This window comes from Python bivittatus, unplaced genomic scaffold, assembly GCF_059951505.1.
Source record: "Python bivittatus isolate LINGU-HERP-01145 unplaced genomic scaffold, Pbiv_v1 ctg000210_np1212, whole genome shotgun sequence".
NCBI classification, from domain to species: domain Eukaryota; kingdom Metazoa; phylum Chordata; class Lepidosauria; order Squamata; family Pythonidae; genus Python; species Python bivittatus.
The window spans coordinates 6,466,397-6,481,469 of record NW_028277053.1 but is presented as its reverse complement, the minus strand read 5'-3'; the positions used below and the strand labels follow the sequence as shown (position 1 = coordinate 6,481,469).

Below are 15,073 nucleotides of genomic sequence, written 5' to 3'. Positions count from 1 at the left end.
CCAAGAACCCTTCTTATTCCTGGCCATTGACTTCTATGGATACCATTTCCATTTTATGGTAGGAACCATACTGAAAATCTAAAGAAGTAGATGACTTTGACATTTTCTTGGGGCAGGTTGACCTGTTTTGCCACAAATAGACACTTTTTATCTTTCCTTCTTCTAGAGTTTCTTTTCCCTCTGCCTGTACCTCTTTAAACTTGGCCATCTTAACCTTGGCTTTTTCCTTTGGAGCTACATCCTCACCTCTGAGACTTTTGCCAAGCTCCCCAATGTGCATCTTCAGTTCTCTGGGCTGCTAGATAATCCCCAGCCAATCCTTCCATCCACCTTCTCATCTCAGGATGGTGCTCTTGAACCCAGAATGGACCTGGTAGAACTTGAAAGAACTGTTTAAGGATTATGTCTTCTACAACCTGTACATTGGTCTGGAGTTAGGTTGAAATGTTTTAAATCTAGATCCAGAAACTGGCTCACAATTCTCTAACCCCTTTCTGAATCTCTGCTGATATGTTTCCGATGTGACATCATACTGGTACAAAATCCCGTCTTAGTGCTTCACATCTCTGCTGAAAGTTTAATGTAAATTGTTATGGCTCTTCCAGTGAATCTGGGAGCCAAACATGCCACCCATTCCTTCTGAAGCCATTTAAAGGTGGTTGTACTCAGGAAGCCACAGGGTCACCTTCCTCACCCATTTTAAGTCAGAAGGGACTGTTCAGGTTTTGGCTTGGTAAGATAACTACCTCATAAAAGCAGGGATATGTGGTTTTTCTTCCTCTTCCTCTTCCTCCTCCTCCTCCTGAGTTTGCAAAGTCCTTTGACTGTTAGCAGGTCAGTTAGGGCCAAATTCTCTCATTTTCCTTTTCTCTGAATGTGTTGTTTAATTCACAAGCTAATGCCTAATAGTTGCTCAAACCCCACTTTTACCACCAACTTTGTCACAAGGGCTTCATGGATTCGCAGGAATTGATCCAACTGAAAGCACGTTTTATTATTTTCACTCTCTTCTTTTTTGCTAAGTTTCTTGTTACATTTTCAGGCATAAAAAGTGATTTAGGTAGTACTTAATGACTATGGCTGAACAAACCAGATGCCTTTCTCCCCCCTCTCACTTCCTTCATCTGCCTTTCTAGTGAAGCAGCAATAAAACAAAGCAATAAACTAAAGGCTTCATTTATGCACATGTGTCCAACAATAACCATCTCTCCCTACGGGATATATGTGCAGCCTACACATATTGTTGACAAAATATGCATTGCTATTTCTAGATTCCTACATAGAGTTACATAAGGGGCTAACTACGCTGGCGGGTAGTCTCTCTCAGGCTGGCAGAACATGGCCTTTCACTTCCCATGAAAGCCATAGGAGACCTGATGGCAGACAGCTCTGACCTGTGAGATGTTATTACACTTTGTCTTTTCCTGATTGGTAGGAGGTTAATGAGGCCATCTTCAGGAATTTAGGGAATTAGCTGGTGTTGCACCATATGAACTTGCATAAGGAAAATGAGTTGAAGTTTCTGCTGAAAGCTCTGCTACAGAACATTCCAGAATAAGGTAATGAATTGATATGCTACTGCATCTCATGACTCTTGGAAGTTCACAATAATTATAAAATACAATAAAATATCTATAGTAAATTAAAGTTAAAATTAAGTTAAATTAAAATGAAGATCACATAATGCAATCCTGACCTGTCATAATTCACTCCAAAGACCTCAAGAATACTTCAGATTTAACTAGTTTTAGGAGGGCTATTTTTAATAGAGCTAATCTCACCTCCAGATGGAGACCATTCCAAAGGGCTGAGGCATTCGTGAAGAAAAAATGCCTCTGGCCACCAGCTCCCCTCACTTCCTGGAAATGGGACCCTAGTAACAGGAGAAATGTCTCAGATGGGTGAAATCCATATGAGGGGGTTGGACTAGAAGACCTCCAAGGTCCCTTCAAACCCTATGATTCTACGATTCTATGAAATCCAGTCTTGAAAGTACCCTGTTGACAATCCTTATAGGGTTAATAGGGTTGAATTGCATGTACAACCTCTTGGCAACAAGTGCAAAGCATGCAGAACTGGTGTCATACAGTCATAGTGTTGAGCACTTGACAACAAGTATTGCAGTTTCCAAGTGGTTTTCAAAGTCAGCCCTATGTAGAGTGCATTGCAATAATCCAGATGCATGGTGATAGGGGCACACATCACTGTAACAGGGTCCTCTTTCTCCAAGTAGGGCGGCAGCTAGAGTTGGGTAAAGAACCTCCTGCCACAATCTTCATCTGCCTTGCTGCAGTAGCTGTGAGTCCAGTAGGACCCCCAAGTCAGAGACAGTGTTATACCTTGAGAAACACCATCAGAGATGATGGAAAGTTGAGAAGGACAAGCAACAGTTCCATTTTGTGAGGGTTCAGCTTTAGCTTATTTCCATCCAGACTCTAACAGCCTCCAGGCATCAAGTTAAGACTCCTACAGCATCTCCAGATGAGTCCAGGGTGGCACTGTATCATTTTCATCATTCTACTGATGATATCTCACTCTGAATCTCCAGATGACCTCTCCTAGTGGTTTCATGTAAATGTTAAACAGCAGGAGAAACAGGGGCACTTATATGGGAGTAGCCCAGGTTGTCATCTCTTTCCCCATCATCATCAATTGGAACTGCCCACTGAGGAAGATAAAAAACCACTGTAAAGCAGTGCCTCTGACTCCCACCCCCTGCAAGTAGTCCAGAAGGATGCCATGGTTGGTATCAACAGCCACTGAGAGGTCCTAAAGGACCTGGAGGGGTACACTATGCCCATCCAGGCTCCAACAAAATTCATGAACTAGAGAAGCCTTTCTCAACTGGAGTTCTGCGGAACCCTAGAGCTCCATGAGAGTTTGCTAGGAGTTGTCTGAGTTATCGTAGTTAATAAACATAAACCTCTTTTGAACTTTGCACATTGCCCAATGCTAGCGCTTACAGCGGTGGAAATTTTATGCACCATGACTCAGCTGCTAGCCTGCTGCTTTGCTGTAGTTGTAAATGTTGTAAAACATGGATTGTGTAGGTTAGAAGTTAATTGGATTGTGAAGTTTTCATATTTTTTTGCAATTTTCATGCTGGGGTTCCATGAGACCTGAGAATTACTTCAAGGGTTTCTCTAGGGTAAAAAGGCTGAGAAAGGCTTTAGGGTGACCAGTGTTCCATGCCTGGGTCAGAAACTGGACTGAAAGCCAGTTTAAATAATCCACTTCCTTTTCACCATTTTATTGCTGTATCCTCACCATGCAAATGCCAACATTCCCTAAAAAGGGAAGATTGGAGACTGGGTGATGGTTATCAAAAAGAGCTGGATCCAGAGTGGGCATCTTAAGGAGAGGCACATCACACCCTACCTTAAGGCTGCAGGCATAATCCAAGAGAGGTATTCCAGTTTATCATGTCCCCACCTGTATCCCAAAGAAGCCAGGAGGGGCATGAGTCAGCCCTGCAATGGCAGTGGTCATGCTAGAAAGTATCCTGTTCACTTCCTTGGAGTTCACAGCCCAAAAGGATAACCCAAATAACATGGCAATATTTTACCCCAGTCAACATTCTGGACTCCACTTGGTGAATCTCAGGAGGTTTATTGGCAAAGTGCTTTGCAGAAGAGGCACAGTAGCCAGACAGGAGAACAAGGTTGCCAACTAAAAGCCTGCCAGTGCAGTAAAGGATGCTTTGCCCTCTTACCTTCACAATGTAGGTTCAAATCTGAGCTCACACCCATGTTCATTCAAATTCACTTCTAGACTTCATCTACCAATGCTCCAAATGTTAGTTTTGTCAATTAATCTCCCATAGCTCATCAGAAAACCAAGGAGCACCTTAGGATTGGTGCCCTGAGGGTTGGAGGCAATTCTGTTGAAAGCCCAGGTTGCCTCCTAATGCCAGAGGCTAACCAGGAAATTGGCAGAACTGCCTGGCAGATCACTGAGAAACTGCTGAAGCACCCTCTGGAAACCCTCCAGATCCCTCATGCTCCTGCAGCCTGACATAGTTCCTGGGTGCCAGTCAGTCTCAACTGGACCAGGAAGTTCAAAAGGCTAGATGTAATGGCCTCCATATCCAGATCACAGCACAGCTGCTCCAAAGCAAAGACAAGATCCAAAGTGTATCCACCCTCATGGATTAGGCCAGAGATTACCTGGGGCAAACCCAGTTCCCAAACCTGGCCCTAGGGCATGGAAACTGAAGTCACCTAACACTGAAAGACAAGGGAACTCCAAACCAACCCAGACAAGGTCAAGGGTGGCCAGTATGCCAGGAAGCTATCCAACTCATCCCTATGGTCCAAGGTTAAATATAGGCATTTGCATCCTGACATCTTAGGAAAAGGACCCCTGGTCACAAGGAAGGTCACATACAATCAATGCCACTCCTCACCAGTCTGGGCTTTGAGGCTGCTGTGTAGAATCTGAAACCCAGAAGATCTCTGAAATACCATCTCAATCTTGGCCAGTGAGGTTTTGGTAATACCCTCCTGTTCCACTGCTCATCCACAACCAGGTCATGAATGAGCATGGGATGGTGGTGGTGGTGGTGGTGGTGATGATGATGATGATGATATAAATATCAGGCAAGCAGCACACCTTTGTCCCTCAACTTTGTAGGCATCACTTCTCTCATGGAACATTAAAAACACATATTGCCACCTAAAAACCAATTAGAGTGATAGCCCTCTTGTGCCATTGCCTGCCCTTTATAAACATGACAGCAACCTATTCCCAAATCTTTATGAACCCAGAACACTTGATTTCATATGTAACATCCAAGTACTATTTACTGCCTTTCTGTGTCAGTATTTTCCTGACCTTACTCTTTGCAACTCTTGCTGCTTAAATTATACCCTCGGTTCAGAACCAGATTTTTATTATGAATGTAAAAAGAGTCTCATAATACTTGTCCGTCATCCAAAGGGGTCTCTGGACAAAGTGGCGGCTTTCATACAACATGCTTAACCCAAATAAATCAGTATAGCTGCATTCACACAAGGTGCTAAAATGGATTAAATGTATTTGCAAAGATAGAATATGGGTTAATCCAGTAAATAGGTTAAGCCCATGTTGTAGGAGTGCAGCTAGAGTGATCTAGAAGCTGCATCCTGCTTCCTACCAGTGCTTGGACTGCAAGGCTGAGACAAGATTAAGAAAAGGGTCCTACAGTGAAAATTAGGATCTAGAGCTGCTGAAGGAAAATGGCTGTTGGCACTTGTTCACAAGGCTTGAGCTTTAATTGGGCTACAGACTTTGATTTTCTGCTCTTTGTATGAGCAGAGATCTTGGATGTGGTTGACTGTCTTGCCAGGCTCTAATTATGCAAGCCCCAAGAGAGGACAGGAACCGGCCAGCCAAGATGTCAGTCTAAGATCTGCATCCAGAACTAGGGTCTAAGTTCTTACTGTGGAAGCTGCTACTTTCATTAGAAACAATTTGTCCCTCTGCTAAGAATTGTGGGAGAACTTTTAATGAGTTATACAAGATCCTTTTGAAAAGATGATGGACTGAAGTCAGTTCCTAATGGCTCTAGAAGACAACACATTTCTTGTGATGTTGCAGCAGACAACATTCTGGGGCTGAGGATGTTTGGTTTATTTCCTAGGGCCTTCACTGGCCAGGGGGTTGGGGGAGAGTATGAAGCTCATCTGAAGGCTTGTAGTCCTTTCTTGTTTGCTTTTGTTCTGAACATTGTAAAAAAATGTTTGTCTCAATGGTTTTGGTGATTTTTTCACTGAAAGCCAATTGTGTAATTTTCACTGCCCACAGTTGCAGGCCAGAAACTGCCACTTCTAAGCTACAGAGACAGAGCACGGCATTCCTTTGCTCATCTCATAGGCCTGCAAGTAGGGACTGGCAAAAAAGGGCAAACTACAGTTGCCCAACAAATCCTGGGCTGCCCATTTGAAGATTCCATGAAATCTTCTACTGTAGCCTGCTATTAAAAATGATTAGTTGAAGCCAAGTCTTTCTTCTCAAAGAAAAGGTACAATTGGTGAATCAACTAAAATGGATGAAAGATACCTCAGGATCCTGTTTCCACTTAAGCACTGAGGAAAAATAATGGATCTCAATCCTGCCCTAAATTACACACCTCCTTCTAAGGAAGTGCAATCTCATTCAGAATAGAGTGACCAGAACATCTCTCCTTTGTCTGGGTTACCTTTCAACTTCTTAGCCCCCACCATTCCAGGTACCAGTTGATCACTTCTGCCACCTCCATTAAATATCACCAATTTCATGCCAAAATTTATGAGAACAAAAATTAGGTATCTCAAGGAATCTCAACCAGAGCTACTATCTGAGTCTTTTCAGGATTAGAGTACGTAACTGAGAAATAGTACCCATGCCCTGATATTTACTAGACAGTCTACAAGGTGCCATGTTGTTTCCTCCATGGTCCAATAAGACTGCTGTTGGGAGTATTGCCAGGCAAGTATCAAGTCTTTGGTGGAACACATGCTATTTAATGGGCATCTTATTAATTACCTTGGTTTGACCAGAACATCCCCATGTTGGTGGTAGTCCTCCCGTGTACTTAATAAAAACCAAGTAAGGCACAACAAGGCTTCTTTAGGGTCTTTTTTAGACAGAACTAGAACTGAAGAGGTGGCCAGCCACCTTCCAAGTTCATGGGTACAGAAGGCCTTGCTAAGGGGAATGACTTTCATAAAATAATACTGGACTTCCCCCTCTGAGTAGTTAATTTCCTTCTCCTGCAAAAGAATAAGGGGGAGTTTCAGAGAGGATCTCTCTTTCTGAAGCCTCAGCCTATGGGAATCAATACAGGGATGATTCCCCTGGACATCTGTGAATCTGGCCACGACTTAAGTTTTTTGGCTGAGGAAAAGGGGTGAGACATAATAAAGCAATGCCATTTTTCTCTCCTGATACTGGAACTCAGTGAGAGCATTTTCTGCATCTGAATGGTAGAAGATTAAGGTCAAACAAAAGGAAGGAATTTCTTCACACACATACCACATTTTTAACTCTGGAATTCACTACCGCAAGGTATAATAATGGCTTTAAAGGTGGATCAAACAAATCCATGATTAAGGCCACTAATGGACATATTATTTCCAGCTGTTGGGAAACATACATATGAAAGTATCTTTGTGCTAGTTGAGGACCCCACATGGTATCCAGTTAGACACTTGAATTGTTTATATAGTTACTGCCTCTGAGTTGCAACTACTGAGTTATAACTACTGAGTTGAGGATTTCACACAGAGTCCCACTGAGTACAGAGGTGAGGGAAAGCAGCAGGTGGAGAACAAACTCCTTATTGTCTCCTTCTTTCCCTCACAGCAACAATGACTTGTGTCACCCCAGTGTCTGGCCAGGAAACAGAATAAAAAGAAAGACAATATGTTCTTTAAATTCTTATAAAACAATTCAGCCAAGAGCTCTGGAGAACACCAGAGAACCCCTGAAGTCCATTGAAAAGGTACAGGAGATCTGGGAGGCCAGGAACATGTTTCTCCCTGGCCCCAGTGACTGTTAGAGCTGCTATTTGGAAGAGAAAGATGGAAGAAGAAGGGGAACAAGCTGTTGCCTGTAAAGGCCCTCAACCTTTTTGAGGCGGTGGCCACACGTAGGATATTGAGAGGCATGGAGACTTCCACAAAGCCTGGCACCCAATCATACAATGTTTTGTCCCAACAATAATTCCTTATAAGGCAAACTAAAAGGCTTGGGGAAGAGCTTTCAAGAAGCTGCATCCTTTGGGTGATGGCCAGAGTAAAAGCATCTCCCCAGACTGTTTTATTAGGAGCCACAATGGAAGTGAGCTATTTGTGGTGCAAAAACTGAACAAGATGGACAGTATGGGATGTTTTGAGATGTTTTTTGTGGGGCATCTCAAAGTGTGATGTTCAGTGTGAATGGGCACAAAGTATGCTACCCCTAAATGTTAGAGCAAAAAAAACCAGGAGCCCTGCATAGGCCAACAGTCCACTTACCCAATGTTCTGTGTCACACCATGGCGAAACAGAACTTCCTGCACTTGCTATCTCACCAGCATGGACAGGAGGGCACAGCCGTCTTCCATTGTTGTTTCACAGCGCTAGTATTTAATGTATGCCCTTTGTGATCAAGGAAGTACTAAACAGCTATTGAGACTAATAGCCATTGAGAGTCCAGTCTGTGCATTTGACTAGTTTCCTTTTGAAACCATCTAAAGAGAGGGCTGTCACCACATTTGATGGCAGTGAATGTCACAATTCAAATATGAGGTTGTGTAAATAAGTTTGATCAGTCCCGAATCTCACCACATTTTGTTTCAATGGGTGACTCAAATTCTGAGATAAAAGTGTACCTCTGACCACAACTTCCAAGTTTGGTCTTCTAGAAGGGCATTACTATATTGGTGGTTTTATTTTCAGTTCGCTTCCTAATTGTTTCAAGCATGGCATTTGCTTTGTTTTTAATAAACTCACAATAGATTGATATTTCACTGAGCTACCCCCATGACTCCATTTAAGGTATGAAGTCCTACCTCCTGCTCGGTGTGGGAATCTAGACCCACAACAGATGCTTTAACAGTTCAGGGAAGGGGAGCCTCTTACTGTTAGGATGTTTCTAGAATCTTCCCTCCTGTCATGTAAATCATGTGAATCATATAAATTCAGTGTCCTGCACTCTGAAATAAGAGAGAAACTGGTCTTGATCTTCAGTGTAAATACCCTTTCAGGTATTTGAAGGGTCTTACCATACCATATTTTTCAATCTCAGTTCATAAAGTTTAATTTCTAATCCTCTGATCATCCTCATTGCCTTTCTCTGAACTTATTCTAGTGTGCCTGAATGTCTCTTCGGGTGCAGGCTTCTGAATTGGACGTTGTTGGATAGGGTCTACCCAACACAGAATAAACTACTTCCGAAAAACAATTGCCTTGAAAACTGCAAGGACTCGTCCAAGCAGTCACTGCAGGGTCAGCAATGACTGAGCGCAGACAAAAAAAAAAAAAAGTATTCCCTATGTTTTAAAAATGACTGTTCTGCTGGTACAGCATAAAATGGGATCTTGGTAGCTACATCTCCCTGCTGTGTTGGTAATCACTATTACTCCAATAGAGGTAATCCTAGACTTACAACCACAATTGGGACTGGAATTTCCATCGCTAAGCAATGCGGTTGCTAAGTGAGTCATACCCAATTTTATGATCTTTTTGCTGCAGTCATTAAGCAAATCACATAGTCGTTAAGCAAATCCAGCTTCCCCCATTGACTTTGCTTGTTGGAAGCCCCCTGGGAAGGTTGCAAATGGCGATCACGTGACCACGGGGATGCTGTGACAGTCGTAAGTGTGAGGACCGATTGTAAGTCATTTTTTTCAGCGGTGTCATATAACTTTGAATGGTTGTTAAATGAATGGTTGTAAGTCAAGGACTTCCTGTATTACTAAGAAGCCTAGTTTTTCCAGTTCCACGCTTGTGCATTTTGATTTTGTTTCCAAATTGAACAAGTTTGCATTTGTCTCTGTTAAATTTCATTTTGTTTATTTCAAAATACTTTTTCTAGCTTATCAAAATAATCTTGAATTTTATTTTATTTCTGTCTTCTAAGGGATTAGCTACTAGCCATAATGTTGTATCATCTACACATCTGATAAACATTCCCTCTACCTCTTTAACCAATAAAAATATTGAAGAGTAAAGGTCCAGGACTGAGCCTTCAGGCACCCCGCTGGATAGCTCTCTTCAGTTTGATGAGCCATCATGGATGAGCAGTCTCAGAGTATGATTTCTAACTCAGCTATATAGGCAATTGATGGTCATCTGACTGTTCAGCTTACATTAAGCTAGCTGGCTAATCAAGCTGGATGAAACAAAGAAGTTTACAGCAGTCCCAAATGAGGAAACAAAAAATGAATTAAGAAAGTCTGGAAAGACTTGTTCTTGATAAATCCATGCTGATTTCTAATAACAGTTGCATTGTATTCAAGGTACTTAAGAAAATTGATTGATTTAGGAATGGCTCTACAATCTTTCCAGACAGTAATATCAAACTGTATTTCCCAGAATCTTCTCCCCCATTTTAAGGATAGAGAAGTCATTGTTATTCCACCTGTTTGCCAAGATTTCTCATAAATGGCTAGTTCCTTCAGTACCCTAGGATGCAGTTAATCTGGGCTTCTGTAAAATCCTGAATTAGGATGTTTGGTTCTCCCAGTTTATTTCCCATCCTCTGTGCATTGGTATAGAAACCTCTGAGGTTTTAAGTGGCACCACCTGCTGTCATCTCAGCTGCAGTGTCCAGCAAAACTCTGAGTCTCCATCCTGGCCTCCTGATTCACCTTTGGGCTTGGTCCTTGGCAGCACATTTGATTCTGGGCTTTTGCTGCTGTCTCCCTTTGGTTCTGTTTCAATGGTTTCCTTATGGAACTGGCCAGTGCCTACCAAACACTTCGTTCCCAGTTTTTGTCACATATATTCATTTCTTCCAGAAATTCTTTGTGTGGGTCACATGGGCCATTGTTGTTTAATCCAAGCACATCTTGGCAATCCCATATGAGTGGTCACTTGTTGACTTCCAGGATCCTGTTTTTGAGTTTTATGCCATGAAGGATTGATTAAAGAAACTACCTGTGCTCCCAGTTCCTTCCCAAGACTGTGTAGTCTCCAGAGATTGTTTCGAGGTCTCTTCTGGTCTTGTCATTTGTCCCCAACGTAGGTCAAGAGGAAAAGATAGTTGTTACTGAATGGCCTTGTTAACCTCTTTATCATGGACTTCCCCTTAACATGGTATCACCCACCACCATGGCAACCCTCCTCTGACTCAGGGTGTTCTTGGGTTTCTTTGATCTTTGGGAGCCTGCACATCTTCTGCAATGTTCTGTGGTATCATTTGCTCAGGCAGCAAATCATCCTCCTGAGAGAGACCCTGGTACAATTCCTGAGCTCCGATGGCACCAAGTGTCTCCTGATTCTCTTGCTTCTTTTGGCCACGTGCTTCCCCAGGTTTGCCTCTGCCAAAGGATTTTTTCCTGTTCTGGAAAGCTTCAGCTGGCCTGTCCAGAGCCTCTTGTCTTCCCCGAGGCCTTTCCGTGGAGAAACTCTCTCAGCTCCCTTCCAGTGAGAAGCAAGCTTGCGCTTGCCACGAGTGCGGTTTGGGTCCTCTCCAGGCAGGAGGACAGATCGCAGCGCTGCTCCCCTCACTGCCTGGGATGCTTGGAGCCTTCCCTGCCAACTCCCCTCGCCAAAGGCCCCTCTTTGCTTGCTCACTTGTGAGCTCCCAGAAGCTGCTCTCTGGGGGAGGACTAGGCTGAACTGGGTCAAGAGAGGGAAGGAGGGCAGATGCATCACCCATATGTGGGAATGTGCACAGATGACCACTAGCAGAACTAGCCAGTTACTCCTAAGCACATTGTTCCACTATTATAGTGGTGCATTCTGCATAGGACTGCCCTTGCTTCACGCAGGTACAAAAGACAACGAGTGGTATTGCTAACAGGGACTGGTCAATACAATCATGTTATGGTAATATTTAGGGAGCCAAGCTGGTTTTGGGGCTATTTCTGGGCCCAGTTCTAAGTTCTTATATTGACTCTCTAAATGGTTTGGGTCCAGGTTATCTAAGGGATCAATTGAAGTTCTATTTTGTGAACTGCCTAGCATACATTTGCTACTGCAAAGGATCAGTATCAAATTTAGTAGTGTCAAATAAAGTAGATGTTACCACGAGCTGACATAAGACTACCTGTTTCTTCCTCCCAAATAGTAAGGAAGAGAAAGTTTCCAGTTGTTGCATACTTCGTCAACAGCCTCCATTTTCTCTCCACAAGTTTCCAGTAGCCCCAAAGGCTCCTCCCCGTCAGCTGGACCACCTGTCTACATGGACATGGCTTACATCCCCAACCACTGCAGTGGGAAAAATACAGACCAGGAGTTCTTCAGGAGAGTCCGAGCTTCCTACTACGTTGTCAGTGGGAATGACCCCAGCAGTGGGGAGCCCAGTCGTGCTGTCCTGGATGCCTTGTTGGAGGGAAAAGCCCAGTGGGGGGAGAATCTGCAGGTAGGTGCCTGGCTGGCCTCCCTTTCTTCAGGAGTGGTGGCTTGTAGAACTTTCCAAAGACTTGTAGTCAGGCCTGTTTCTGTAGAAAGTAGAAATGAAGCATTGTGGCACGTTCTCTCAGCCTTTCAAAGAACAGCTGCATGCCCAAGGATCCTCTTCTAGGACAGAAACACATGAGACACATGAGTTTGCTCCATTAGAAAGTTGTCTTGCTTCCAATGCCAACTTCTTCCTGACAGCCCAGTCAGGACAAAGGAGCAGGCTCAGTCATGACTTTTCCCATTCCCGCATTCTTCCCCCCCCCCACACACACACACAACTGCAGCTCAACATGCTGGCCTGCAACTACCGTTGCAATAAACAGCCTCTACCATGCAGAAGAGTGCTCTAGCTAGGAGCAGAATCTACACCACCTCTAGCCCTGTTGTAACAGCACCGGCTAGAATTTCAGTGTAGTCCGCAGCCTTTTCACATGTGGTTCCACATCTCTTGTTTCCCCAGGTGACTCTGATCCCAACACACGACACAGAAGTGACACGTGAATGGTACCAGCAGACACATGAGAAACAGCAGGAGCTGAGAATCATGGTCTTGGCCAGCAGCAGCACCGTAGTGATGCAGGATGAGTCTTTCCCTGCCTGCAAGATTGAGTTCTGAGGCCTGAACCAGTTCCCCTTCTCTCCTTCACTCCCCACACAGCCCTTGGAAGATCCATCCGCTCGCCGCTTGATTTCTTTGCCTGTCCTGAGTGTAAGTTGAGCTTGCCAGGAGCAGTATTGCATCTGTGTATGGTTCTTGCTTGCCAGAACACCCAAGACCTGTCCCACCTGCCTGGATATGTGTGCAGAGTGGCACCACCTCACAGGGCTTGTTTTGCTCTCTCCAGAATTGCTGCCAAGGAATTCAGCTCCTTTGAATTGGTTTGTTTGCATTCTCCTTGCCCTTTCCTCTCTCATCCCATGGTTGGGTTCTCTCCTGACGGATTAGTCCCACAGAACGTTGGTACAGCTCTTGGGCAACCTTGGCGTAATGTTAGAGACAACATTAGAAGAGGACCAAGACATGATGGAGAAGGCAAGCCTCAGTCTCTCTCAAGTGAGCCAACCAAGGAGATGGCCATGGCCACTGGTTACTACTTTCTGGAGAAGCTCTACAGAAGAGAAAATCTCAAGAGACCAGTCCTCAGCTCTTCAGCCATAAAGTGGCAAATGCTGCTGCTTTGGCATTGCAAGGGAATGGAGCTAGACGTTTCAGAGACATGGTACAACCCCACCTTCCCCTTGGCTGCACAATAATTTTAGTGGGGGAGGGAGCCGTTCCTGTGGCAATCGTGTGCCCAGGCTGCAGCTTTGCCCTTCTCCAAGGGCCTGATGTGGGGTTGTCCCATGCAACTCTCCCCACAGCTCTCATAGGCCCAATTGATTGCAAAACCTTTCAGCTTTCTGTGACAAGGGTGGTCTGGATCAGCACTCCAGTGCAAAGCTGTGTGTGCTGTAGCTCAGGTTGTGCCCTGAGCAGGAAGGGGGTTGAGGCAGCACACCTTGGAAGTCTGAACAGATTGTACAAAAGCATTCCTTGTCCTGCAGGAATATATCGCTGGGAAGATCAAGATGATGCCTGGCTTCGTTGAGAAGAGAGGGTGGGTAGGGAGAGATAGAGCAATGTTTTTTTTTTCTGGCTATTGTCTAATTTATTGAGTTTTTTTTAATGAAGTGTACTTTTTCTTGTACAGGTATAATTGTTTTGCATTTGTGTTTTAAAACATTCTGACTTTGCGTTTCACTGTAGGCTCCTAACTTCCAGGTCACAGGGTACTCAAATTTCTAATGCTGCAAATTGAAAGAGGATGAATAATCCCTCGCCTCCACTTTGTAAACACACATTTGGATCCTTCACTCTGCAGGGGTACAGATCAGCTTTATGGCATCTAGTCATGGGATGAGGGGAAATGCATGCCAACCTTTGTGGTTCTCTTGGCTTGAATTGCTGCCCTTCTGACTTGTGTTTGGCTGGCAGACCAAGTGTATGTCTGTAGACAGACAAGTGAATGTACTAACCCACTTACGAATGTGTATTAGAAGCTAAAGCAAACCGGGAGAGACCAAGAACTGTTCCTTCCTCTTAGAGAATACAAGGACTTCTTACCCATCTGTTCCTCCTCCTCCTCCTCCTCCTCCTCCTCCTCCTCCTCCTCCTCCTCCTCCTCCTCCAGCCCTGCCTGAGAGTCTTTCCAAATATTTTGTAGTTTTGAAGCAAGCTTCAGCAGCCTCCTCCTTCCCATTTTATGGCAAGATTTGTAAAAATTGTTGTTAATAATATCATTAGCCCATGAGAACACAATTTGGCCTTTGGCAATCCAAGGAGAAAAATACTGCTTCTGCTGTTCCTGCATGTGGCAACTAGTTCATGAGTACTCCTGTTCATATTATTTATTTGGCACTGTTGCAAAGAAACAGAAGTGACATCTCTGCTGAGTGTAGTAGAAGTGTAGTCTAAACAGCACAGTTTTCCTCTGCCCCTTTTGTTCCTTATTAGATATATTTCCCCTCCAACGTCTTCCCCACCTTCATTTCTGTGTGCAATATGCTGTAATGCTAATAATCGCAAAGGAATGGGTCTGCACTAACCAATAAAGCTACATTAACCACATGACCTGCGTGTGGCTCTCCCTCCGACGCTGGTGACTGGAAGGTCAAGAGAGATGCTTGCCTCTGGCCATCCCTTGCCCCCAGCAACGCCTCTGTGTGATGGTGGCTCCCTCGTACTCTTGGCCACAAGAATGGCTGAAAAGCAGCCGTGATCTTATCTCAAGCCAGTCATTGGCTGGCCTTGCTCAGCACGCTAACTCTAAAACAGAGGGAAGATGATGGGTCACAAGTGTGCTGTGCCCCTAACCAACCACAGTACAGTTCACCATCTTGATCTTGTCCATGCGATATGCTGAGGCAATGCCTGGGTTCCCATGACACGCTGGCCTGCACGCCAGACTCGGGTTGTACAAATTCAGCCAATGGCTGCGGGGCGGTGGAGGGGGAAGAGCAAC

At 44.4% G+C, this 15,073-nt stretch overlaps 1 protein-coding gene across 3 annotated transcripts in view; it reads left to right on the top strand.

Annotated features, from left to right (window-relative positions):
• MAP1A (microtubule associated protein 1A) overlaps window positions 1–14,682 on the top strand; it is a 31,304-nt gene extending 16,622 nt beyond the window's left edge. For 2 of the 3 annotated variants that reach the window (XM_088139332.1, XM_088139333.1), the window contains exons 5-6: window positions 11,801–12,030; window positions 12,532–14,682. In XM_088139332.1, coding sequence (XP_087995458.1) covers window positions 11,801–12,030; window positions 12,532–12,687 — 386 coding nt within the window. In that variant the 3' untranslated portion in view covers window positions 12,688–14,682. Of the gene's footprint in view, window positions 1–11,736; window positions 12,031–12,531 lie in introns of those variants that run through there. The other variant, XM_025174406.2, reaches the window with a different exon arrangement.
• The last annotated feature ends 391 nt before the right edge of the window (window positions 14,683–15,073 follow it).